Genomic DNA, 25548 nt, shown 5'->3' with positions numbered 1-25548 from the left:
AATTATCATTAGTTTCAGCTACACGTCTCTGAAACGAAGAAACAAGTTCTTACCACTGACTATTTATCTCAGGAGTGTTGCAGTAAGTTTGCTTTATCTATAGTGATGTTTGACTGACACCTAGTGGACACTTCATAAACTACAAGTGTGATTTTTGAGTGCATGAATAAAATCTTTGGTGAGACGAGTGAGATCAGAGTAAATGATGATAAAAATGGTGTTGACTTCAGGATACAAAATATTTGATGTAATAAAACTGTGATGTGATAATTTTCCTCCAAAGGCGTCAAAATTTGACTGATATTTACAGAGAAACATATTTCTGCTGTAATAGGTGTAATATTTGTGTATGTGATTTCTGGTGTATCTGCTGCCAGCCCCAAGTGGACGCTCAAGGAACTGCAGTTTGTGGCACTTCAGCATCTATTAAACTTGAATCCCCTCCGTTATGACACGTTTGTTAGACAGTGTTGTTGTTTTTTTTACCATTGTTTATCAGTATCCGATAAATCAAAGAGACATTGAGCAGCAGACATTAACTTATTTATTATACTGAATTTACCAAAAGTAAAAGCAAACACTGGAATAAAGAGTTTTTTTTTTTTTTTTAACATTTGAAGTCTGTTTTTTTCCTATTGTAGTGGTTGCTGTTTTTGTTGTTGTTGATGTTGTTGTTGAAAAGCATTCCACTGTATACAAGGTTGATGACCCTTCACAACCTTATTAAAAAACATCCAGAAGCAGACGATGTGGACTCTCTGAGAGAAGGCAACACAACTCTTTCACAGTCACTGAGATGCTTGGAAATAAGTAGACTCATCCTAGTACACATAAAGAAGAAGGAGGAAGGGGAGGATACAAAAGCAGATTAGCAGCCATGCCGGCTCCAGACTTCATGTCTCTGTACACGGACACGCGTCAGACTTTAAATGAGGTTTTAACACTGAAAACAGAAACATTTCAGGAGGAATGTGGAGTTTTTCTTTGAACCTAATCTTTCTAAAACACTCTGGGTAATCAGACACTTTCAAAATAAAAGTCAACACTTCAACCCTTTCAAATCTAAAAGTTTTGTCAAAAAATATTTAAGTTGTATGCTTATGAGACTTAAATTGTAAAATTAGGAAAATAAAAAAATATAAATTAAGAAAAAAAACATTATCACACGTTTATTTTAAAGGGGAAGATCATAAAAGCAGCCTGAAGAAGCCAGGGTTTAATTAATTATTTTTTGTATCACATCACATCATGTAATATTATTAAAAAATGACATTAGATTCCTAATTCAATCTTGAAAAATTTTGACTCTTTTCTGGTATGACTTAAATTTCCTTAGATTCCAATTTTTTTCACAAAGCATTGACTTACATGTTTGTCTTGTCAAAAACTTTACTGAAGTCTCCGTCATTTAATGTAGCACCGGTCATGCACTTCGGACACCAAACTTCCAACAACCACCAACTTTAAAAAAACAGCTTTATGTTCTTTATAGAAGCTTTAAGAAGAAAAAAAGACTATTTTTGTCCTAAACACTGAAAATCACTACCACACAAAAAGAAGAAAAAATCCTAAATCTCTGGATTACCAAAAATGAAACTTAGAAATGTACGACAGAACAAACAAAAACAGGAGGCTAGTTTGGTTAGCAGCATGCTAAAAAATGCTCACTTTCAGTGGCTGTGTGTAGAAATTACATGTTATGAGGTTTAATGAATTAGCAAATTGACAGAAAAAATAAACCATTTACCGTTTTGATGATCAATTAAAAATGTTTATTTCTGGAGCAAAAACGTCAAATCCTGCTGATTTTGCCTCTCAAAGTGACGATATTCTATTCGGCTCGTGTTTTATGTAAGAGCTTTTGAGTGATTCAGAGGATTATTTAATAACACCTTTATGATTTTACAGATTTTAGGTTTAACCATGAAAACATTTGGCGTATTTTTACATAATTCAGACGAGAGCTTTAAATAACAGTACTTGGAGAGCCTCACACATCTGTCGATTTATCCTGAACAGCTGAGATCCCTCTGTTAAAACCCCAGATTCCTTCTTGAATCGTGTGCGTCCTGACTTTTGTAAACTTAAAATAAAAACCAAGGCATTTTCTACACTTTGTCATTTTTTAATCCCGTTGGCTGAAAGAAAGAGCCAACTCAATGACTGAACATTTTCCTCATCAACACCAACGCGTGACGGCATGTTCATGTAGAAACATTTCATTGGTAATAATGACAGAGAAAGAGAATTCAATCAGTCGGGTGATAAATTAACCGCATTCAATCCGCAGTTTAGGCCAGATATATATATAATACAGTGGTCATCTTCTTTAACCAGATTCCTATAGTACTGAAACCTTTGCACTGTGCCAGCTAACTCATGTCAAACAGACACAAAGGTGACAAAATGGACATCAAATAAAAATCTAAATCTTCGGTCTGGAATGGAAATTTCAACAGTAGCAAAAAAAAAAACATTCAGGTTTATTGACATGTGGTGATATTCTACAGCTCGCAGGGCTGCTGCAGGCAAGACCGCAATACTTCAACGTGGACTAAATTAAAGTAAGGTAGCATGGCCTGCAGGAAGAGTCCACAGTGCTATCGTCTGCCCTCTCAGATACCCTGACGGCCCTCTGTCTGTGGGGATGTGGGGATGTTTGGGGGGTTTACAAGGAGCAGGGTGCCGCCATCATCACCCCGCGGCAGGAAGAAGAGGAGGCCAATAAAAGGAGGTAAAGACCTGCACACATAAACATGTGTTTCTCTGGGAGGAGGAGGAGGGAGGAGAAGCAGAAGGCTGACAGCAGGTTTAGATAAAGACGATGCAGAGGTACCAGTAGTATCTCCGACAGTATGATGAAGAGGAGGGGAGGGGATTGAGGGCAGTTCTGGGGGCTTTAGCGGGTCGCCTGCTCCCCTTTCTAGAAGGTCTTCCTGTGGATGGCACGTGCTCTGTCTTCTTCATATTCCCGCTTTGACACCCACATCTTCTTAAAGGTATCCAACGATGCCAGGATGGAGCCGCTGTCAGGGACGAGGGGAGGGGTTAATGTCACATTTCATCACATTTTAGCATCAAACTTGATGAGCACTGAAGACTGAGGTCTTACCCGATCCATGTGGAGTACAGCCTCTCCTGAGGGGCAGAAATCTGAACAGAAACAAGAGTGACAAGTCAGGAAAACAGATTTGGTGCACTTCAGGTGAGGTCTACAGGTCTGCCACAAATCTCATCTATGCTGCTTGTAATTCAAAAGACATTTCGAGTGTTTCACATTAAAAAACAATACTCTCAAGATAAAAATAATAATAATAACTTTTGATTTTTAAAGCATGCATCTCTCCTTACATCTTTCCAGTTCTGTCACAACTCCTTTCACACATGCACAAAACTCCTGAAAATTTCCTGATTTGATGATTTTTTCACATTTACATTCTTTAAAGATTGCTAAAGTTTTCAGACTGTTTTCTGCTGACAGAGAAAAAAAATAATGACCACTCCTCCTACCCTGCAAGTCTGACAGAAAAGCTCCCACTGTGAGGTAAATGTGGGAACAGAATATCATAAGCCTGGGGCTGAAACGACCTTTTTTCTGTAAGTTGCTTTTTAGCTTGGACTTGGACCAGCTTGGAGATACAGTGAGCCAGGTCCTAATTTATAAGAGGACTTGGCTTAAACAAGACTAGACATCAATTTAAAATTTTTATTCCATTAAGCAGTAAAATGTCCTTTATTCTAGTTTTAAAATCACCCAAACCAACGAAATAATCTGCTTTAAGGTGATCTTGTAGCTCAGAGTAGGTTTAGCACAACGACACACACAGAACACTGCTCCAACTTGGGCGACTTTTTGGGTTATATAAAGCCGCATTGGTCCAAAACAGCCCTTAAACACCCCTGCTACCGTGAATGTACAGAGGGGTGGTCGCAGTTATCACACGTCTTGGACCATACTTCATGTCCTCGTGCTTGTGCACTGCATGAAGTGTACCGTGCTACAGTGGGCCAAAGCAGAGCAGTGAACTGTAATCGAGCATGACACACTTGCGGTCACACTGACCAGACAAACTGGATTTTAGAGTTGAAGTGTGCTTCAGCATGGTACCGTTTGCCAGTGTGATACCACTTAAAAGTTTAAACTTTGTCAAAAGTGCTGATATTTTCCGCTAAACTGTCTTCCTTGGGACATATTTTTGGTATTTTTGGGTATGAGTCATCTCTCTTTTTCCTGCAAATATCAAAGCCTGAAGTCCTGGATTGATTCAGAAAAATTTCAGGGGGTCATTTGAGAAAGCAAACTTTGAGGATGAAACTTAAAACACGTTTAAATACTAGTACTAAAACCAGAAAATGTGGGTAAACTACAAAGTCTGACTCACCTTGATCTTCACGTCTTTAGGTGCCAGCTTCTTGACTTCAGTTAGTAGTCGTTCCCCAAATCCTGAAAAGAAGGATCCAAATATAAGAGTTTTCGGAGTAAAGCAGAGTATTTTTGTTTCTAAATGCCCGTGGCAGTCTGGAGAGACGTGTGTCAAGCATTCATCGTTAAGTCTAAGAATGAACCTTTGATCAGTGTAGATCCTCCACACAGTACGATGGTGGAGAAGAGTGTGCGTCGCAGGTCCATGTCAGATTTCTGGATAGCATAGGCCAGGACTTCGTGGATACCCGAGCTCTCGTCTCCTATCAGGTCGGGTCTGAAGAGGAGCTCTGGGGCTCTGAATCGGGCCGGGCCGATCTGAAAAGGAGGTCATGTTTAAGAGTCTGTGAAGAATGAGGAGGAGGAGGAGGAAAAGGAACATGTCTGGATATGTACTCACGTTTAAAGTGCTTCCATCAGGCAGGACATACTGAGCCTTCTCTGTTTCTAAAGTCTCATCCTTCTGTGGGTTAAGGGAGAGATAGCAGGCTCTCTGCAGGAGAGGAGACACATCAGATCAGGAACAGGAAACATCATGCTTAATTCATAACAAATCTCTGTCCTCTCACCTCTTTGACGGTGCGAACGACCTCGAACTCCGCAGATGTGTTGAAGTTGTAGCCCTCTTTACGCAGGAGCAGACGCAGGTACCTAGACACGTCTCTGCCTGCGATGTCCACGCGCATGATGGAGTGTGGTATGGCAAAGCCTTCGTAAATGGGCACCACATGGGTGACACCGTCCCCAGAGTCCAACACGACACCGGTGGTACGGCCTGTGGCATACCTGCAGGGAACGGAGACAGAGATTACTCTGTGTTCACACTTTGACTCTGGACACTCAGGTTTTGCAGTTAAGTTATGTAAAAGCTTTCAGACATTAACATTTGAGAGTAGACCAAGTTATACCAGCTGATTTATGCAATTCTACGTCTCTTCTGAGATGCAGGAATGAGGTAAAAAAAGGTTAATTTAGTGCTAATGTCTACATGTTTTTGCTGTCTTTTCTCATGCCTAACAGACTTAGTAAAAATGCATTGAGGCAGTTATTCTTTGCAGTGTGGTTAACAGCAGACACATTTCTCACATTCATCCTCTCACTAACTTGAGTCTGAAGTCAGCACTAATGTTCAACATGTGCAAACAACGAGAATCAAACTCACAAGCTGAGGACAGCCTGCATGGAGATGAAGAGTGCGGGGACGTTGAACGTCTCAAAGAAAATCTCAGCAGCCTTCTCTCTGTTCTTGCTGGGGTTGAGTGGAGCTTCGGTTAGCAACACAGGATGCTGTGAAACACAAAGATGCATTCAGAGCTGGATTGCAGAAAATCCACGGTCTCACATGTGACCTTGTTATGATTCAGGGAGGAAGAGGGGAGGAGCTCACCTCCTCGGAGAAAGTCTGCAGCTGCTCCTTGGAGTAGACGTACTGCCAGATCCTCTCCATGTCGTTCCAGTCCTTCACGATGCCGTGCTCCATGGGGTATCGAACTGACAATAAGCCCCGGTGTTCCTAATCAGAAAGAAGACAGAAAAAGAAAATCAATTGAAGCTAAAATGCTTTCCTTCACTATTTCTGGATATTTTTTTCTCCTTCTGCTTGCTACAATCTCAAGGGCGGAAAAATGCAGCTAACCCAGAGGTGCCAAAAGATAGCAGTTCCCTGAGTAACCACTAGAGTCTGTCCCCAGCAATGAGTCAGTCCCCATAGAGCTCTGTGTTAAAAACTTTACGGCAGAAATAAACATGTTTACAGCAGACCAAGGGTTACAGAGAGGGAGAATTAGGAGGGTGTGGCTTCCTTGTGAGAGAGCTTCTAGATGTCCCTTCACACTATGTTTAAGCTACTATGTCTTTAAGAAACATCGCGGCACTTTTGAACTCAGCCATACGTGTCTTATTGGTGGGTGTTAGTTTATGAAGCTCTTAAAAAGACATTCACTTATCTGTGATGCCACAGATTGAGCAAATCTGGTGCCATTCTGGCATAATTCTCCTCCAGCTCACAGCTTGAAATTTTGCCCACCTTTAGTATCAACAGCCAACATTGAAATTTACCGTTTGTCTATGGAATAGTATTGCTAACTATCCCTAGCTTTGTAGCTTAGTCAGTGTTTGTCATACACTGATTTATTTTTATCTTGGAGTCAGGATTATTGTCGGATTCCCCCGAAGGGAGAAGATTACCGCCTGTTGTGATGACAGGATTCATACTTTATTGGATTATTTTAAGCCCTTAAAGCTTCTTTAGTCTGATAAATTAGCATCACAAACAGGGCTGACGGTGGTAAACTATGTCACCACACCAAACGGCACACCCCTGACAAATACATATAATAAACCCAACAGCTGTTTCCTGTCTGCATCAACTGTTTAATGGTGGAGTGGCAGAGACAGGCAGCACAGAAAAAGAGTCACATGACTGCTCATCTGATGTTTGCCGAGAGGATCTTTGGAGAAAGCAGAATAAGACTGCATGATCTGATAAAACCAAGTGTTTAAGATCTCACTCAATAACATGAGGTGGAGGAATTAAACCACTAAGCCCCTACTCAGGGTCATTTTTGCAAAGTTATCACAGAAAAGATAGGCTGGAACTGGTTGTGCTGTACTTCACTGTCTGCATCTCAGCCCTTAAGCTACATACGTTTCCCCTGCATGGTGTTCAGCTCATTTCTGGTTGATGCCAGTTGTAGGAAAACCAATCAACCAATCAGAGACTTGCAGGTGGGATTGACTAGCCTTATGTAGCCTCAGGTCTTGTTTACATGTAGGTGGGTATTTTCAAAAGCAAATATCCCCTCTCAATCGTTTTTAAACACTTTTGTCCACACCCAACTGGGCAAACCCAACAATAAGTGCTGATCAAAGCATGCCAAACCATGTGTGCCGGTGTTTTTCAGACATGTAACCTGTGCCAAATGACCCCAGTCATTTATTGTGACTTTGAAGAACCAAAAACTTAAGTTTCTTGGTGCCAACATGAAACCAGAGTTTTTCAAAATTCACTTTGGTTGGAGCTTTCAGAAAAAGTTGTTTTTAGTGACATAAAGCTACAGTTTTGTGTGTATGAGAGGCCAAGATGTAAAATATGTGGTTTCCCGGATACTCGGCTATGCCAGGACATGGTCTCACAGAACCACGTCCATAAGATCTAAATATATTAGTTCAGACGGTGGAAGTTGGTGTGAAAAATATGGAGTTTAAGTTCCAGTAGTCCCTTCTGCTCCAGTATTGATTGACACGTTTGAAGCATTAGTCATCTTTCAACAGTCTGGTGAAAACAACGCAAAATAATCCAAAAAATCTGCAACTGTGGGGGAGACAGCCTTTAATGTGGACCATCCAATGCATGCCTGAAGTTGCTGGGAAAGCTCTACAGAGTTTGAAAAGTGTTTAAAAATCTCCCTTTTAATGCTATTGCTTTAAAAACTCCAGAGCTGCAGTGGGGTGAGTGCTGGTCTAGAGCTCTCTTTAGCGCGGGTTTTATCTAAAAGTCTCTTCTCTTTGTTTCTTTCCTTCCTTTTTTTCCACATGCATGAAGAGCTGTAAGTGTGTGTGTGTGTGTGTGTGTGTGTTTGTGTGTGTGTGTGTGTGTTTGTGTGTTACCTCTGCTTTGGGTCCGATGAAGAGGTCTCCCTCCAAGGCTCCTGCCATCACGCGGACATGCTTGGGACGTCCCACACTGCATCACACATGCAGATAAATTCAGTCAGACAAGTGAGAACAAACTTAGAATAAACCAGAGTAGGGTCATCTGTTACTTCTTAGTGGTTCAGATCATCAATAAAGTTAATCTACAAAGAAAAGGGATATGGGATGATTCTTCTATCTCTGAAGTGTATATTGTTTACCTTTAGGTTGAACAACAAAACAAACAGCATGTATTTCTCAACTTTCTCAACTATCTCTGAAAACTCTGATGTGTTGGAGATGAGGAATCATCATAATAACTGCAGAATCAGTTGATATCAAAAGGAAATGTTCAATTTTAAACCCTGTGTTTGGGAGGATAAACACTTACTAGTTGGGGAAGCAATATTTGGGGATCTGGTCTCCTGCAAACCCAGCCTTGATGACCCCTGAACCCTGCAGGAGAAAAGACATGTATTTGACATTCAACATCAGAGGTTTACAGCTGAGCAGTGAGCTGCAGTATTTTAATCTCAGAGCAGAGTTAGAGGTCATAAGACACAGCCTAAGGCTAGCAGCAGTCACACACTGTGCCCTGCATCTCTGCTGTCTCAACAGACACTTTGTCCTCAGCTGATAGGACTACAAAGGCTGAGACAGAACCAGAACAGTCGGGGCTGTGCTTGAGTTTGCTTTCTGTTAAAGTTTCTGCTGCTTTTATTCATCAGTTAGCAGAGAAATATCACACAAAACGCAACTTAAGATAAACTATTAGACATTTAATGAGGAGGGGTAGCAACAAGTGCAACAAGGTATTCTATTTTTACGTAAAAACAGCTAAGTTAAGTATGTTGAGTTTGATTTGAGTTTGATTTTTTTTAACCATCCATCAAAGCAGATGGATGTCTGTTTTGCTCGAAACCTTTTTTTTAATCAATACAGATAATAAGCTGCATTTTGTATGGATATTAACTATTAATTTGATCAATCTCTGCAATACTTTCTCACTGTGCCCCTCAACAAGTTTGATCTTGAGTTTTGTTTTCACTCAGTGACATTGACAGTGGCATCATATTAAAAAAATGACCCATCCCAACTTTGGATTTAAAAATAGTACAGCTCTTCAAACTATTCACTTTTGAGGGGCTTAACATCCTAACATGGAAAGCAGGCTTAATTTGTTCTCAAGATATAAAATATTTATTTTCCCTGCAAATGTAATGGAATCAGAGGGTCAATGACCAAACACCCCCCCCCCCCCCCCAAAAAAAAAAAAAAAAACAAGAAGCTACATAATTCAACCCTAACCCTATCGAAACAGAACCGAAAGAGGTTTACCCAAAGTTGGTTTACACACAAACCAGGAATTCAGTGTTTTTGGAGTGAAAAAACTGAAGTATCCTCAGTTATGCTCACAAGTTTTCATATTCTTGTAGAAGATATGAAATTTTAGTGATGTTTTAGAAAAATATAAGAGCATCAAGCAAAACCCTTTCTGTTATTTAGAGCTAGCGGTAACATTTAGTCTTTTATTAACATAATAGTTGTGCTTGCATGCTTCTTTTGGCCCTAATCAAAAGTCGACAAACCCTTGAATGTTTCGTCTGATAATAATCAAACTGGTTTAGATGAGTATAATGGTTAAGTGTTCACACCTGTGACTTCTTTGCTTGTAAACAGAGTCCCTATATAAAGTTAAGTAAGTTTCTAAGCTGCATATTTCATCCAGTGCTGAGTTTGATAAGAACATTTCCAAAGACCTAAGAGAAAAGGCCAAACCCAGTCTAGTGATTCTGTTAAAGTCTCCTCTAGGAGGTGTATGTAAAACCTATGAGTACAGCTGTATAAAGGGTGACAGGAAAAGCTGTATAGTTAAGCAAAAGTGCGAAGACATTACAGTTATAAATACATTCATAACAGTGTTTCATGATACGAAAACATATAATAATGCCAAAACATGTAAACATGCACAAATAGCTATATTTCTGACAATAACAATCCGGTTTTGGTTGTTTGTCCTCCTCTGACAACAATACTAACATCCGTGATGGTCAAAGCATGCTAACAATACCAATGCAAAAACAGATAGCCTGTATCCTGGAGAGCTTAGGGTTCAGGGAATGACTCTCACATCCTCACTGACAGCTCAGCATGCTATGCTACTTATTTAGCATTAGGAACACGGTGCAGATCTATAATACTACAGCTACAGACACACAGACAGCGGGCTAACATTTGGGATATGCACATCTGAAACTGGGTTAGCCGGTGAGCTAACTACGGCTACAGCTAGCGCAGGGTTTTTAAGGGGTGCTACTTTTACAGGCTACAGGGGTAACGTTTGGAGATTTTGGGTGCAGAAATGGGTAGAAAACTGCATATTTAATAAGGCTTTATGAGGCTGTTCACCCGTAGTGTTAGCTGGCGTTATAACACAATAGTAGACCGGCTAACAGGGGCTAACAGTTAGCCGGCGCTCGGCCTCGGTTTGGGTGTGGATGAATGACATCATCATACTTACATTATCAATCACAACCGGCTGGTTAGCTAAGATGTCATAGGACTCCATGACGGACTGGATATTTCAGATTTGTTCCTTTCGATCCGTGCGTGTGTTCCCCTCTGTTTAGTGTTTTAATCATGTAAAGATAACGCCCTGTCACTCTGCACTGAGCCGTCTCGACGCCGCCGCTCCTCTGTGCTGCTGCTGCTGACGGTAAGCCCGCCTCCTCAACACAACAACACCAGCGCGGCGTCCGTATGAACAGCAGGCGCGCCAGCCAATCAAATTAGCCAGAATTTGACGGACAGGTCCTACAGCCTATAATATTGCTCAATCAACAGCCATGCGTTTCGGACTTCTTTGCTGTCAGAGGCAGCATCCAGCGCATCTCTTTGTGACAGTAACGCCCAGTTTAACTGCAATGATTTATTATTTTCATCTTGTGGGTCAAGTACAGGAGAAAGTTATCCTCAACAGTCGATTTAACGGCAACTAGTGTGTACAAAATGTGTCAACGAATCGTAAGTGATGAGCTTTAGGCGATTTCAATTGCAGTGCAAATAACCAAACATTTTTTCCTTTACAATATTCAAAATACACAGTTACTTTCAATGTCATCTAAACATTAATTATTATTTTATCTATTTATTTATCTTTTGTTAATTCTTGTACTTATTTTGTTTTAATATGCGTTGTGTAATTTCTCACTTTTAATTCACATCATTGCTATTTTATTATTTTATTTTGCAGTTTGTTTGTTGCATTGCTGCTGTAACACACATTACTGCGTACATTTGTAGTTTCCCAGACACCCTGAATGCAACAGTCACCCACCAATCAAGAAGCTTCTCGCTAACGTCCTGGTTGACGTCAGAGCTGTATGAGCAAAACAGAGCTGCTCAGAGCCACGAGAAGGAGAGTTGAAGGGTTTTATTTAGAGATTTATTCCTCGTTATCAGGTACGTGATGTTTGAAAACTATTACCAACTGATATTGAATACATTCTAAGGCAATGAATTGAAATATATTATTGGTTTGACAGGTTTATCGGTCGTTAACGAGCTTTATGTCAAAGTGTCAACTCCCGAGCTAAGGTTAGCATTAGCTGTAGAGTTAAGAGTTTGAGGTCAGGGCAGGTGTTTTATAGCAGTTCATCTACTATTACTGAAATCTGTGCTGACAAATAGAAATTAAGTAAGTTAAAATTTCAGGTACAGACTTTTTGTGTTGACATCTTTAATTTCGAATCGTAAATAATTAATGCGTCGGTAATTGGTAATTATTAGTTTCGGTTTAAAACAAGCGACGTTGTGTTCAAGGGCTGGCACAGACTTTGGAACGAAAACTATTTCTATCGGACAAAATTGGTATCAGTAGGTTGGTTTTATGTTCAGGCCAGTGGGATAAGATTAAGACAAGATAGACGTCATAAATCTTAGCTAAAACTCATATATGTGAAATATATAAAGTGAGGTTTAAATGCTCAGTATCCTGCGCAACACTGTATTGAATTGAAGGGCTTCAAAAACATATATATATATATATATATATATATATATATATATATATATATATATATATATATATATATATTTACAATATTCAAGCTCCTATTTTGTTTTCAGTAATTGATTATTCATTTTATTCTTGAAAGTGTTAAATATGAAGAAATGACTAATAAGGGTTTTATGAAGCCAAATGTGTCATGACAACAACCTAAAACCCCTCTATTCTGTTTTTTAACTGTCTAAGATGACACTCAATGCAGGAAACACAACTTTTATGACTTCAAATCAAAAGAAATTTGATGTTTTTGCTTAAAAATTAATGAGACCATCAACGGATAAGCAAAATTTGCATTTTATTACGTTTATTTTGGTCAAATAACAGTTGCAGTTGTAACAGAAAGCAAACAAAACTCATACATTGAACCTTCTGATGTAAATTCAGAATAGTTTTCACAGACTTTGCTGTAGAGAAGAATCGTAGCAACATTAGGCTCTGAGTTTTGCTTTTACATCCCACTAATCTTAGTTTCATTTCAGTTTTGACCTAGTAAAGATGTCTAACTATTTATCTATTTCGCCCTGAATAAAGTAAAAATTAAAGTAGGAGTGTGGATTGTACACAAATACAGTTTCTGTGGTGTTTAATTGAACAAAACCGGTTTCTTACAAAATAATCTATGGCGTCCTCATGCCGTAACATGTTCACCTGCCCCTCCTGTCTTACCTAACCAAATTTATATACGTCAGCTGGTGTAGAACTATCAAACTGAGTACAAAAATGTATGACCAATGACATAAAATCAAACATAAACATAATAAGAATAGTAATTTGCTCACTTAATATTTTAATGAAGAATTTTAATATACACTTATTTTAATAAAGAATCCATAGCTGTGCTTGTTAATCGTTCAGAGAATGGATTTTCTCCCTGCAGGTTCATGTAGCTAATGGTTCATGGTCACACTTAAGAGAACAGAACCCGTTCAGAACCATGGCCCTCGCTGAGGAGCAGCCTGAGAAGTAAGAACACATCACCTGAAAAAGGAATGTTTGATCTTGTGTTGCTGCATCAAAAAAAAGCTGAAAGAAAATTAGAGATTGAGTAAATGTTGCACAAATCTCATGATTTAGTATTACAAAAGCATTATTATGATTCTATGCTGTGGAGCAAGGCAGATTATGTTTGCAAGACTAACTCAGCAGGTTGCAAACGTGTGTTACTATTTACAAAATCAAGAAAAGGAGTAAACAACTCCATATCAGATTTCTTTAATGCACTGTGCAAGTGTGTAAGTAGAAAATTAATAATTTAAGGAAAAGCACATGTTGATGAATAATAATAAAAAAAAAAAAATTGATGATTGCGTGAAAACATCCCAGATGATGATGATTTCTTCTGCATAATTTGAGCAATCTGGCCTTTAAATGCGTAAAAAGCAGCTGTATGACGTATTTTTTAGAGAAAGTAAAAACTACATCCATAATCAAGTTTTATAATTTAGATGACAATTTTGTTATTGAAACAAACAAAATGTTTTATTGTGCTTGAGTGTTCCATGGTTTGAGTGAATGGTCTGTTAATCAGATCCTGCTTTACAGAGACTTAGTTAAACTGAGTAACTGTTTGTGTGTGTGTTGTGCAGACACTGCTGGGTGTGTTTTGCCACAGAGAGAGATGACCACAGTGCAGAGTGGGTGAGCCCCTGCAGGTGTAAAGGCTGCACAAAGTGGATCCACCAGTCATGTCTGCAGCGCTGGCTGGATGAGAAACAGAAAGGGAACAATGGAGGGGCGGTGAGCTGTCCACAGTGTGGCACCCAGTACCACATCACCTTCCCTAAGATGGGTGAGTCAGACTTAATTACAACAAGTTAGGAAGCCTCGCATCTCATGTTGTAACAGGCCGAGTCACATCTGAAAATGGCCCTGAACATTTGTTTATAAAAGTGAGCATGAATCTCCTCTGACTGTCTGTGCTTCAACTCCTCCATAGGCCCGTTGGTGTATTTCTTGCAGCAGGTGGACCGCGCTCTATCTCGAGCGAGCCCTTTTGCTGCTGTCGGCGTAGTGGTCGGGACGGTGTACTGGTCTGCTGTCACCTATGGAGCTGTGACAGTCATGCAGGTGCACAGAGAGGATGCTTGACTTCACATACAGATGGTTAATTCAGAGAGAGTTACAGGTTGTTCACCACTTTGTGTCCCTGTGCAGGTTGTGGGACATAAGAAAGGCCTGTATGTGATGGAGAGAGCCGACCCGCTGTTCATGCTCATGGGCTTGCCCACCATCCCCGTGGTTCTGGTTCTGGGGAAAATGATCCGCTGGGAGGATTACATCGTGAGGCTGTGGCAAAGATTTGCCTATAGGGGAAAGCTGCTGCCAGGTATGATCACACACACACACACAAAGTAGTGATGGGTCAATGTGTTACAGTCAGATTAAAAAGCTGTTTTCTCTTCTTGGGTTCAGGTCGGTATCTGCACCGGGTCCCATTGGATGGACCCGGATCAGGAGACCACCTCTCCGTGTCCAGGACTCTGTGTGGAGCTCTAATCTTTCCCACCATCGCCAATCTGGTGGGACGGCTGCTGTTTGGACGGACAAACTCAAATCTTCAACGCACTATACTGGTATATGACACAGATACAGTGAAACTGAGACCCAGCAGAGAAAGTCACAACAAGTCTAAGACACAGGAAACAAAAATACAGTGAAACTAAGTATCAGGGGAGACAATTACAGTGAATCTAAGACTCAGCAGATATAATCAAAGTGTAAGTGAGACTCAAGAAAGACACATACAATAAAGCTGAGACTTGATAGAGGTAAAGTGACAGTCACAGTGAATCCAAGACTTTTTTAGAGAGAAAATCAGACTTAGGGGGGACAGATTCACTGAATCTAAGACTTTACAATGAAATAATGCAGTGAAACTGGGACTTAATATGGACATTTACAGTTAAACTAAGATCAAGTAAAGACAAATACACTGAAACAAGGGTTCAGGGGAGACAGACACAGTAGGTCTAAGACTAAACCAAGAAAAAACAGCAAAACTAAGACTCTGCAAAGAATATACGGTAAAACTGAGATGCAGTAAATATAAATACTGTAAATGTAGGATTCTGCAAACAGAAATATGGTGGAACTGAGACTCAGTGACGACAGAAATAGTAAATCCATGCCTCAGCAGTGATAGTTACAGTGTAATTGAGACAGTAAATCTAAGACTCAGGAATGAAATACAGCCAAAAGAAACTGAGGCTCAACAGAGACAGATACAATGAAACTAAGACTCTTTTCTGTCCTGTTCTTCCTTCACAGGGCGGCATCGCGTTCGTGCTCATCAAAGGAGTGTTGAAGGTGTATTTTAAACATCAGCAGTTCATCATCCAGGCCAACCGACAGATCCTCAACTACCCCGAGAGAAACGGGGACGGACAATGTGAAGGTGCAGACGAGGACACGGAGGACAGTGGAAACGAGTAGTTTCACTGAAGACGACCAGAAACTGTTGGGCAGAACGAGATCCAGAGATGACTGTAGAAAAGTTAAAGATAATATGCCATATATCAGAGAAATAACCTGTCAAAATGAGGTGAGTGCTGAAAGAGAGGAAGGAAGTTTATAAGTTCTGTGTCTTTCAAAAGTGGCTTTCAAAATCCAAGAAATCTCTGGACATCTCTTAAACATGGGGTTTTCAATTATTACATCTCAGCTGCCAAATCTCAGATTGAAAAATACTGTTAAATGATAAAACAAGAAGTTACACTGTAAGAGACATTTACAATCACATTAAAGCCTTAAACTTTAATCTCACAACAAGGATACCTGAAGAGGTTCAAAATATAAAGTTTCACCTCTAATTTGAAGAAGACATCAGGGATTGGATTGAATTTATGACCATTGAGATTCAACAAGTTTACATTCATCTGATCCTTTGTATTTTCTGAAAAAATGACAAAACCACTCTGTCATGCATCAAACCAAACTCCATTGAGAAAACACAAACTTTAAGGCTGTTTTTTTCCCCCTTTCAGTCAGTTTTGTCAGTTACTGAATCCAGACTTTCTATAAATCAGCATCCCGATTTTATTATTTCAGCATTCTCTCAGCCTGTTTGTTGTCATTAAGTCAACTATATGTTTATTTTGGGCTCGTAGAACTATATGAGACAAACTTCAACTGACTGTAGTGTGACTGTTAAGGCTGTTGATGTTTGATGAAGGCAAAACAGCTAAATTAGCAGAATGAGCTGTAGAGAAGTGTCTCTACCTCTTGTTTTTATCCATCTTAGTGCAAAAAAACACAAAAGTTTGTAAGGTCCACAAAATGTAAGCAAGAATGTGGGTTAATATGAGTGTGCGCAGGATGGTAGACACTCCTTAAGAGGAGTATCAGGGCCACTACAACATTTTCAGGCAAGTAAGGCCAGAAGAGTAAAATCAAACTTGGCCTTCTTAAAAAATAAACTCCAATGTTAAAGTCTGTATTCTGAGTTTTTTTCTGTAAGTTTTTTGGATTAAAGTCAGAATTCTCAATTCAGAGTTGGATTATTTGATTAAAAAGTCAGACCTCTGCAGGAAAAGAAAATTTGAGAATTTGAGGTTTGAGTCAAAATTCATGAATGAATGTCAGACATCAGAAAATATAGTCAGAATTCGGAAAAAAAAGGAGTTTAAAAAAATCTGAATTCTGTTGTTACAAAAAAGATCCGAGAGTAAACACAGATTTCAGAATGGAATTTAGATTTCTGACTTTAATTTAAGAAAAAAAAAGTAATTGTAAAACTTCTCTTTCAGGACAGACCTCCAAATTGATTTTTAGCGGCCTTTATCTTCTTCTTAAACTTCAAACAAAATTTGTCAGGGCCAAAAAAACTGATTGATTGTAAGTGATAATGTGATGTGAGCGGGTGGCGTTAGGTGAGTTAGAGTAAGGACAGGGTGAGCAGGACCCTGACCCATTGCAGAGTGGTCTTTCTCCTAGCCTTGACAACCAAATCAATGAATTAACAAGCTGATGCAACATATTGATTTAAAGGTGATTTTACTGGGTTAAAACAGCTTATTGACCTAAAATAAGGACCCTCCAATCCCATGGTTGGTAATGGAGCTGTTTGGAGCCATGTTCACTTCTCCATCATTCAAAAACACCTAGCCTTTAAACCAATGTCTTCCAGTCCTGTGCCTTCTCTAACGCACTTTGTCTCAGCAGAAACAGCCTTATTACACAGCCAAAAGCCACTATCAAGGTCAGGTATCTACTGTTGTTTCACATTGTGTAGCTTTTTCCTGAGAACACCTAAAGCCGCTTTAAATGCGTGTTACCATTTCATTACTTCAGGTTTCTGGTGCTTGGTTTTCCTGTTCGTTGAAAGAGCAGTGCTGCTGTTTGCAAAACATTAGTCTTACGAGAAATGCATCCTTGTGAGTGATGTATAAAATCCTTGTGCACATCTCTTAGACAATTCACAGCTTACTATTAGAGTTTTAAATCTTAAATCTGCTGATTCATTGTTTTTTCAGAGGGAGTAGAAATAAAATACGTCAGAGCATTTCAGAGTAATTGCACTTTTTTTCTTGCTGCACAGCTTCAATTTGCTGTTGTTTAAAGAATAAAATAAATTAGAGATGTATCATGCTACTGGAGCTTCAAAAATCTGCCCCTCTAAGTTGACCTCTGGTTGTGAGTTTTAAAAGGTTGATGAAGAAATGCTGTTATCGCACTTTTGTTTGTCTTTTTTTTTTGCCAAATGCACCAGCTATGGGACTGACAGCGCACCATTGTGTTACAGCGTAAATTAAAAAGAAGCTTGTGTTTGAATGTATTGTTGAATAAATTGTCAAATAAAGCTCTTTTAAGAAAAAAAAGCTGGCTTTTCTTCACAAAAAAATCCAGATAAGACCTTTTTTTCCCCCAAGTTAAAGAGTTTTAAGATTAACAGGTTACATTGTGGAAGTCCTAAAAGATCATGATGAAATAGAAATTTTTTTCTCAGTTCGGTCTCAAGATGAAAAAAGTCACTTTCAATTTTCTTTCATTCTAGATTCATTTATTTTATTACTTGATGTAGCATACACAGTATCAGACTTTTTTAATGTTTTTTTTTTAATTTATTTTAGAATCTTTACTACTTTTTCTTGTTGTATTGTTACATTTCTAACTTATTTGTTCTTTCCATCTGATTGGTGTGACAACAGAATGTCACCCAGTGGGGTATGAGTAAATGTGTAATAATCTAAAGTGTTGAATAACCTTATCGTTTTTTTATATTCTGTTGAAAAAAAATTAAAGTAAATAAATGCAGTGCTTTAAAAAAGTTAATTATGGTTACAGATATGTGGTAAAGTAACAGAAATTAAAACAAATCTACGTAGAAAAAGCGTAAACTTGTAAAATCAGTAAGTTTACTGAAAATTTTGTGGCGGATTAAGGGTTTGTTTTGTGTAAAATTTAGCGCTGAAAGATAATTTTTCAAACAAAACTGATTATTCCCTGAAGCTGTTGATATCCCACCCACCCCGCTCTCCGATTGGCTGCTTGGTTTCATCGTAGCGTGCCTATTGGTTGGTTTCGCTTCCCTGGGCGTTCAGGCGAAGAAAGGAGAAGTGAAAGGGAAGAAAACACTGCGGCCAAAGCATGTGAATTGTTTAAAGGATATAAAAAAAGGGATCGATGTGGTTAAATTAAAGAATTTCAATAGTTTGTTGAATCGTTTTTCTGCCATGAGGAGAGTCACTCTGTTCGTTAACGGAACCTCTACTAATGGGAAGGTAAGCTGCGGAACATCAGAGAGGAAATAGGTGTGATAGCATTCATGGAGCATTCATGTAGCGTTTTAGCACGGTTAGCTCACCTGGAGTCTGCTTAATGTTTAATTTGAGACATGTTGTGCGTTATTTAGCGCTGTGAGGTAAAGGTGTGCGTGTTTCTATGTGTGTGTGGTTATCGCACAGGTGGTGGCTGTATACGGCTCTCTGGAGGATCTGCTGTCCGTCGCCAGTACCAAACTGGGGATAAGAGCCTCTAGTGTTTATAACGGGAACGGCGGCCTCATAGACGACATCACGTTGATCAGGTGAGACACAAACCAGCACAGGTAACTGGTTTCACACAGACAGGCAGCCAGAGGAGGGAAAGTAAGAATTAACACCCACTTGAAAAAAAAACAAAACAAAACAAAAAACTTTAAGAATGAAAACATGGAGATTTATTCATTTACTTTTGGCATCTTTGCTTCCAGAGACGATGATGTGCTGTACGTGTCAGAAGGAGATTCATTTGAAGGTAAAGAAAAGGTGAAAGAAGTATTTTGAAGGAGCCCCTAAAGTCCTGGAAAGATCAGAGTGCTTTATAAGAGGCATCTATGTGTGACACACAATCAAGAATAAACACACATGCTTCAAACATACAGTTTGAAAGCGTGCACATTAGAAACTTCTCATACACAGCAAAACATACAACTATAGAGGTATGCAGATGTTTGTACAGTAACTTAAACATACCATTATCCACTGTCCACATACTGAGGTATACCAGTAATATGGATTATTTTGGTGTGTATTACAACTTAGATCTAATATCACTATGACTCTTTTTGCATTTATAACCTCCCAAATATTTTTTTAATCTTTTTTAAATGTTTGAAATTATGACTTTATTCTGGTAACATTATGACTTAATTGAAAATTTAATCTTATACCATTAAGGTACAAGTTTTTTGCGACGTCAATTACTATATTACGACTGTATTGCAACTTCAGTCTCAAAGTTTGGACTGTCTTGTGGCTTAAATTCTGTAAATTAACCACTTTTATCTCCTAAATTTGACTTTGTTTTGACTTTATTTACATACATAAAAACTATGAATATATAATTTTTTAGTTTTTAGAACACTCCTTATCTTTTGTTATATACAATAAATAAATCAATTTAAAAAAAAGCAAACTCTTTGAAACATCATCTGCTGAAGTCTTCGCAGTCTTAATGTTTAATTTTTGACTGTGTTTAGATCCTCTGGACGACTTTGGCGGCCTGGAGAAGTGTCAGGCTCATACTGATTGGCTGACACTGAATGTTGGTGGCCGCTGCTTTACCACAACAAGGTAATGTGACTGAACTGGACCTCATTTCTTGTGCCATCATTTTTCTACATTACCCCTCATGTTTTCTGCAGCGTCTGCAGCTTGAACTTTGAGTAGAATTTGGTTCATAAAAACATAGAATGTGCATCAAAATGTTAAAAAATGGGGAATCTGACCATTTCTTTTTATGAAACTTTGCAAACCATGTAATTTCTTGGCATCTTGCAGCTGTAATGGCCATTAAAAGAAGAATATGCTAACAACAGAAGCAGGAGGTCTGCTTGTATTCAGCTAAAACAGAAACTTTGGTTTTAATCATCTTTCTCTTTTGATATATTTGTCAGGAGCACGTTGGTCAGCCAAGAACCTGAGAGCATGTTGGCGCACATGTTCAGGGAGAAAGGTGACTGAATGTTTGAGCCTTTATTTAGGAAGTGATAAAACTCTTGGTGATTCTTTGTAATAATGTGTTTTTTTTTCTTCAGATGTTTGGGGTAACAAGCGAGACTCTCAGGGAGCGTACCTCATTGACCGCAGTCCAGACTACTTTGAACCCATCCTGAACTACCTGAGGCACGGACAGCTCATCATCAACGATGGCATCAACCCCCTGGGTAACACTGACACAAAAAGTCACACCACCTGAAACTATGACTTCCCAAAAGACATCCACAACACGTGTTTGTTTTACTGTCTCTTCTGCAGGTGTGCTGGAGGAGGCCCGCTTCTTTGGCATCGAGCAGCTCGCAGAGCAGCTGGAGACCCTCATAAAGGTGTGCACACTCATTTTCATTGTTTCTAGATGAATTTATAAGACTCTTTTTTTTTGCAATAAGAGATTGTTAAGAGGTCGGTGGTTTGAGTTTCCTTTCTCTGGTTCAGTCCTCTCAGCCTCCTGATGATCACTCTCCTCTCAGCCGGAAAGAGTTCATCAGATTCCTGCTCGCCACCACCACCAAGGCCGAGCTGCGCTGTCAGGTAAACACAGTTAAAACACACATTTGCTCTTCACCTCTAAATGATGTTTCTGTGAGGAGTTTAAAGAGGTGTTTACTGTTCCTGTGGTCTGTCAGGGTCTGAACTTCACTGGAGCAGATCTGTCCCGTCTGGATCTACGTTACATCAACTTTAAGATGGCCAACCTAAGAGGAACCAACCTGACACACGCTAACTTGAGCGGGGCCAACCTGGAGAGAGCCGACCTGAGCATGGCCTGCCTCGATGTGAGTCTAGCTTTGATTTAAATGATTTAATGCTGAATCAGATACTCTTCTGAAAATTTTAAAGCTGCTTTGTGTTTTTGTATGTGTGTGTATGCGCTTCCAGGCAGCCAACCTGCAAGGTGTGAAGATGTTGTGCACAAACGCTGAAGGAGCATCACTGCGAGGCTGCAACTTTGAAGATCCTGCAGGAATCAAAGCCAACTTGGAGGGTGAGGCAACCATTTACAAGTCTGGTGCAGGTGAATCATCCATTCTGAGCTCTTACAGGTGTGTGATAACTTGTGTATGCATGTGTGTGTGTGCAGGGGCCAACCTGAAGGGTGTGGACATGGAGGGCAGTCAGATGACGGGCATTAACCTGCGGGTCGCCACGCTGAAGAACGCCAAACTAAAGAACTGCAACCTGAGAGGAGCCACGCTGGCAGGGACCGACCTGGAGGTGACACACACACTCTCAAACACTCACTTACACACACCTACTGCTGTGTGACAGTCTCTGATACATTCAAGTGATGTCTTCTTTTCCCCAGAACTGCGACCTGTCAGGATGTGACCTGCAGGAGGCAAACTTGAGAGGCTCGAACGTAAAAGGAGCGATCTTTGAGGAGATGCTGACTCCTCTGCACATGTCTCAGAGCGTACGCTAAAAAAACAACAAAACCTTCTTTGTTATTGTGCTTTAAACATGGAGGGAGCGTCAGTACATGTCACACACAAGTGTTTCATGCCCCTGAAGGACCAACGAAATGACCAGTGAGTTAATGCACCAACAAAACAACCTCACCCACAGAGGTCAGTGGAATTAGAATGGAGTAACTTCATGTTTTCTGGCCTTCATGTGATAAGAAATGAAAAAAAAGTATTGCAGTAACTTACTTTTAACACTGGAGGAGCCCTTGGACCATTGAAATTACAAAAATAGGGGTTTCAGAGCAGGCAATCATATCCTTTCAGTCTTGTAAGCTGCATTTAGATCAGAGAACACTGATCTTCACTGTGTCATTAATAAATCCCGTGGACATCGTAGAAACAAATGAGAATTAACAGCAAAAGCTGAGGATCTCATACAGCATACGTGTTTGACTGAAAAATGTATTTTTTGAGAGAAGTATCTCAAAAAACAACCTATTCCTATTTGTTCAGAGCTCTGGTGTACCAGTTATCTTCCTATTCCCCAACCCCCAAATATTTGATCATTGATGAGGAAAGGATCAAAAATAAGGATAACAAACTTTAGACTTATTGAGTCCTGTTCTCAAAATGAATCACACGTGTTTGCGACGAGCACTGACGCTGATTTCTCTCCTGATATGACTCGGTGAATGCCAAACTTTGTCCTCTGAACCAAACACCACTACTGATGGAGTTTATTTGCTTCCATCTGAGAAATATTTTTATATCATTCCTTGAAAACCCATCTGTGTCTTCAAAGGACATACGCTAAAGCTGAATGTTCACAGACTTGAGTGAAAGTACGCTTTGTTTCTAACGCAAAGTTTTGATTATTTCATGCCTTAAAAACAGAGACCAGAAAGATTTTAGTTAAATATGAGGAAAGCAGTGATGACTTAGAGGGGATGAGGTGGTATTTTCTGATGCTTGCCCCAGTTAAAGGCTAAAATAATCAATCTTGGAGCATTTAATGAAGCATAAACGTGCTGCAGAGGAAAAGTTAGCTTACAGTGGTGAATTTTTTATGAAAAAATGTCTTTTTGGTTCATTCTTCAATCCCTCAATGAATGGTTTATATCTGAACAAACTCCACCTCAATCATATTTACCTCTCACCTCTTGACAGGTGCTGCTTTGTGAAATGTATACTCAAAGCTGCCTTTGTAAGTGTCTGTAATGTAGACCATAATGATTGTTCACATTTGTATTTAGAGTTTAAAATAAACATCTTAGGGTATTTTAGAGATGTTAAACGTAAGCTTACTGATGTTTTTCTACGTGCTTCTTATCGTGCTAACAGAAGCTTGAGTTTTTGTCAGATCCTGCTGAATGGTGTTTTTTTTCTTTATGTCACACACTGCCTGTGTGAAATTAAATCCACACGGTGCTAATCCTGAACGTGAACCTACACTGTCTCAGTCTGTTCTGCTGTTTATGTTCAATAAATGTGTTTTTTTCTTAAAATCTTCTCTGGCTTTTATCCCACGATCATCCAAACATCAACCCAATCTTTTAACTACAGAGCAGATGTTGTAGCCAAAGCAGCCACCAGACGGCAGTGTCTATTCATCTGAGTGTTGCTGAATGTTGCATTTTTTTTTCCAGTTTCCCATAAAATAAAAGCAGTCTGCCACTTGAATTTACAAATTTTATGTTGCTTTCAGAAAAGAGGGGCTAGTAGCTTTGATTTGGCACTATTTTCAGTAGCACATGTGGCACTTCAGTGAGTACAAAGGGCAGCAGGTCAGTGCATGCAGAACTGAGTCAGATAAACTCTTTTGTTCGTAGTGTTGAGAGAATACAGCTCCAACCCTCCATCAGCTTCACTCCTTCTGTCTATCCTCCACATGTTGCTCTGGCCGCAGTTCTGAGGTTTCTTTACATATACACTTGTGTTTATGATGAGTGTAAACACAGGAAGATGCAAACAAAACAGTGGATCAGACACCATCGATGCACACTTAGCTGGTGTGTGTTTACTCGGGGAATGAGGCTGTAGGTGGAGGGCCCTGATTGGTGGTCTGTGGTTTAGGGGACAACAACTGGTCCTATCAGGGTTTAATAAAACATCCATGAACCACAACTGTAAATCACAGCAGCAGTGTTTGACGTATGAAGCTGTAACCTCACTTCCTCGAAGCTTCAGGACGTTATTTTTATCAGCTCTGGAAGGGCACAGTGTTTTTATTCATCTTCTCTCGGCTTTTATGATGAACCTGACAGCAAACAAGTCATATAGCATGCTCAATGATCACTCCTCCTATCTCTTTATTTACTGCTGATATGTTCCAGACAAACTGTAGAATGAGATTAAGGCAAAAAAAAAAGTTATTAAAGCTACAGAACACGGACAATGCAATTCAACGCTATAAAGGCAATAAAATGTAATCAAAGAAATGGAATGTGAATAAAGCAATACAATGTAACCAAATCAACAGAACAAGATCAAAACAATAGAAAAATAACAAAGTTATAGAGAGTTTGGGACAAAAGAAGAAAGTTTTGTTAGATGTGAGAAAGATAAAAGCAGTATAAGTTATCAAAACATGGTTAATGCAGTGTATGAAACTGACCCCTGCTGGACATGAGGAGAAATGCATATTTCTTTTTTCTTTGCTTCCCCAGACCCAGAGGTTTAAAACTTTAATAAGTTCCATTTGCTCATCATACATGCTTGCATGGATCATATTTTACAGCTCAGATCCTCATCGCTGCGTGTGATGTATTTTCCTTTAACCAGAATCAGCTGTTTGCTGCTCTGGCTGGTGTTAAACATCCTGACGGCTGCCAAACACAGCACACCCCCATGCTTTACTCACCGTGTGTTAAAGGAAACTGGTGGGTGTACTTCCTGAGCCCATGTTGCTTCAGTCCATGCTTGGTCGGGCCGTGCAGGGGTTCTTGGCTCAGGAGAAGGAATAAAATGCACGCTCGTGGGCTGGGAGTATTTATGTTAAGGAGGCAGCTCTCTGCACACCTTACCGGACTGAGTGTGCTGAGTTTAAGCTTGGTTGGTAACCCTCATGGGGTTGGAGGATGTGGTGTGTGCAGAGGGATGTTTGCTCTGCAGGGATGGAGGGTCTTCTGTTGGACATTTCAGACCAAGAAAACACAACCTGGGTTAGAAACGCAGACAAACTTTCAGTTAAAGGAGAGACTGTTGGCCAAGAGACCAGGGGAATCTGCATGCTCTGCTTTATCTACTGACAGATGGTCCTCTGTGGTTCAGAATGATTGAGATACATCTTTATACAGCTTATTATGTCTCTTTGATACAGGTGGATAAATAAATGTGACATCTGCACATGGATTGTTTTTTATATACAATAAGTACTTTTGGGGGGCATTTTTACGTTTCCTGATAAAAAGCAGAAAAGCACCAGTGGGGAGTAAAACTCATGCAGCCTCACTATAAACCTAACTAAAATTAAAGAAACATGACTTTTAACCTTAACCTGTAAAGGGTTCTGTGCTTAAATCTGTTTAGGAATTTAATTAG

General features: G+C 39.6%; 3 protein-coding genes across 3 annotated transcripts; 2 read left to right on the top strand and 1 right to left on the bottom strand.

The window, feature by feature from the left end:
* Window positions 1-607: 607 nt before the first annotated feature.
* Window positions 608-10794, bottom strand: actr1b (actin related protein 1B). The gene is made up of 11 exons (XM_074691046.1): window positions 10578-10794; window positions 8448-8512; window positions 8033-8108; window positions 5811-5936; window positions 5586-5710; window positions 4993-5209; window positions 4824-4916; window positions 4567-4741; window positions 4383-4444; window positions 3113-3153; window positions 608-3026 (listed from the first exon to the last, which is right to left on the bottom strand). Exons 1-11 carry the CDS (start codon window positions 10623-10625, stop codon window positions 2924-2926), a joined length of 1131 nt encoding a protein of 376 aa, XP_074547147.1. The 5' UTR covers window positions 10626-10794; the 3' UTR covers window positions 608-2923.
* Window positions 10795-10956: 162 nt separating this feature from the next.
* marchf5l (membrane-associated ring finger (C3HC4) 5, like) lies at window positions 10957-17861 on the top strand. The gene is made up of 8 exons (XM_074691095.1): window positions 10957-11080; window positions 11360-11518; window positions 13003-13088; window positions 13712-13914; window positions 14062-14192; window positions 14280-14451; window positions 14538-14698; window positions 15393-17861. Exons 3-8 carry the CDS (start codon window positions 13060-13062, stop codon window positions 15555-15557), a joined length of 861 nt encoding a protein of 286 aa, XP_074547196.1. The 5' UTR covers window positions 10957-11080; window positions 11360-11518; window positions 13003-13059; the 3' UTR covers window positions 15558-17861.
* Window positions 17862-18647: 786 nt separating this feature from the next.
* On the top strand, window positions 18648-23473 carry kctd9b (potassium channel tetramerization domain containing 9b). The gene is made up of 12 exons (XM_074691195.1): window positions 18648-18844; window positions 19028-19149; window positions 19315-19358; window positions 20083-20176; window positions 20500-20558; window positions 20641-20769; window positions 20861-20928; window positions 21038-21133; window positions 21229-21378; window positions 21482-21587; window positions 21684-21817; window positions 21909-23473. The coding sequence occupies exons 1-12, from the start codon at window positions 18797-18799 to the stop codon at window positions 22023-22025; spliced, it is 1167 nt and encodes a 388-aa protein (XP_074547296.1). The 5' UTR covers window positions 18648-18796; the 3' UTR covers window positions 22026-23473.
* The last annotated feature ends 2075 nt before the right edge of the window (window positions 23474-25548 follow it).

Source organism: Halichoeres trimaculatus, unplaced genomic scaffold (genome assembly GCF_033239565.1).
Source record: "Halichoeres trimaculatus isolate MK-OKI-2021-1 unplaced genomic scaffold, fHalTri1.1 fHalTri1_scaffold_16, whole genome shotgun sequence".
Classification (NCBI taxonomy): domain Eukaryota; kingdom Metazoa; phylum Chordata; class Actinopteri; order Labriformes; family Labridae; genus Halichoeres; species Halichoeres trimaculatus.
This window is presented reverse-complemented; position numbering and strand designations above follow the sequence as displayed.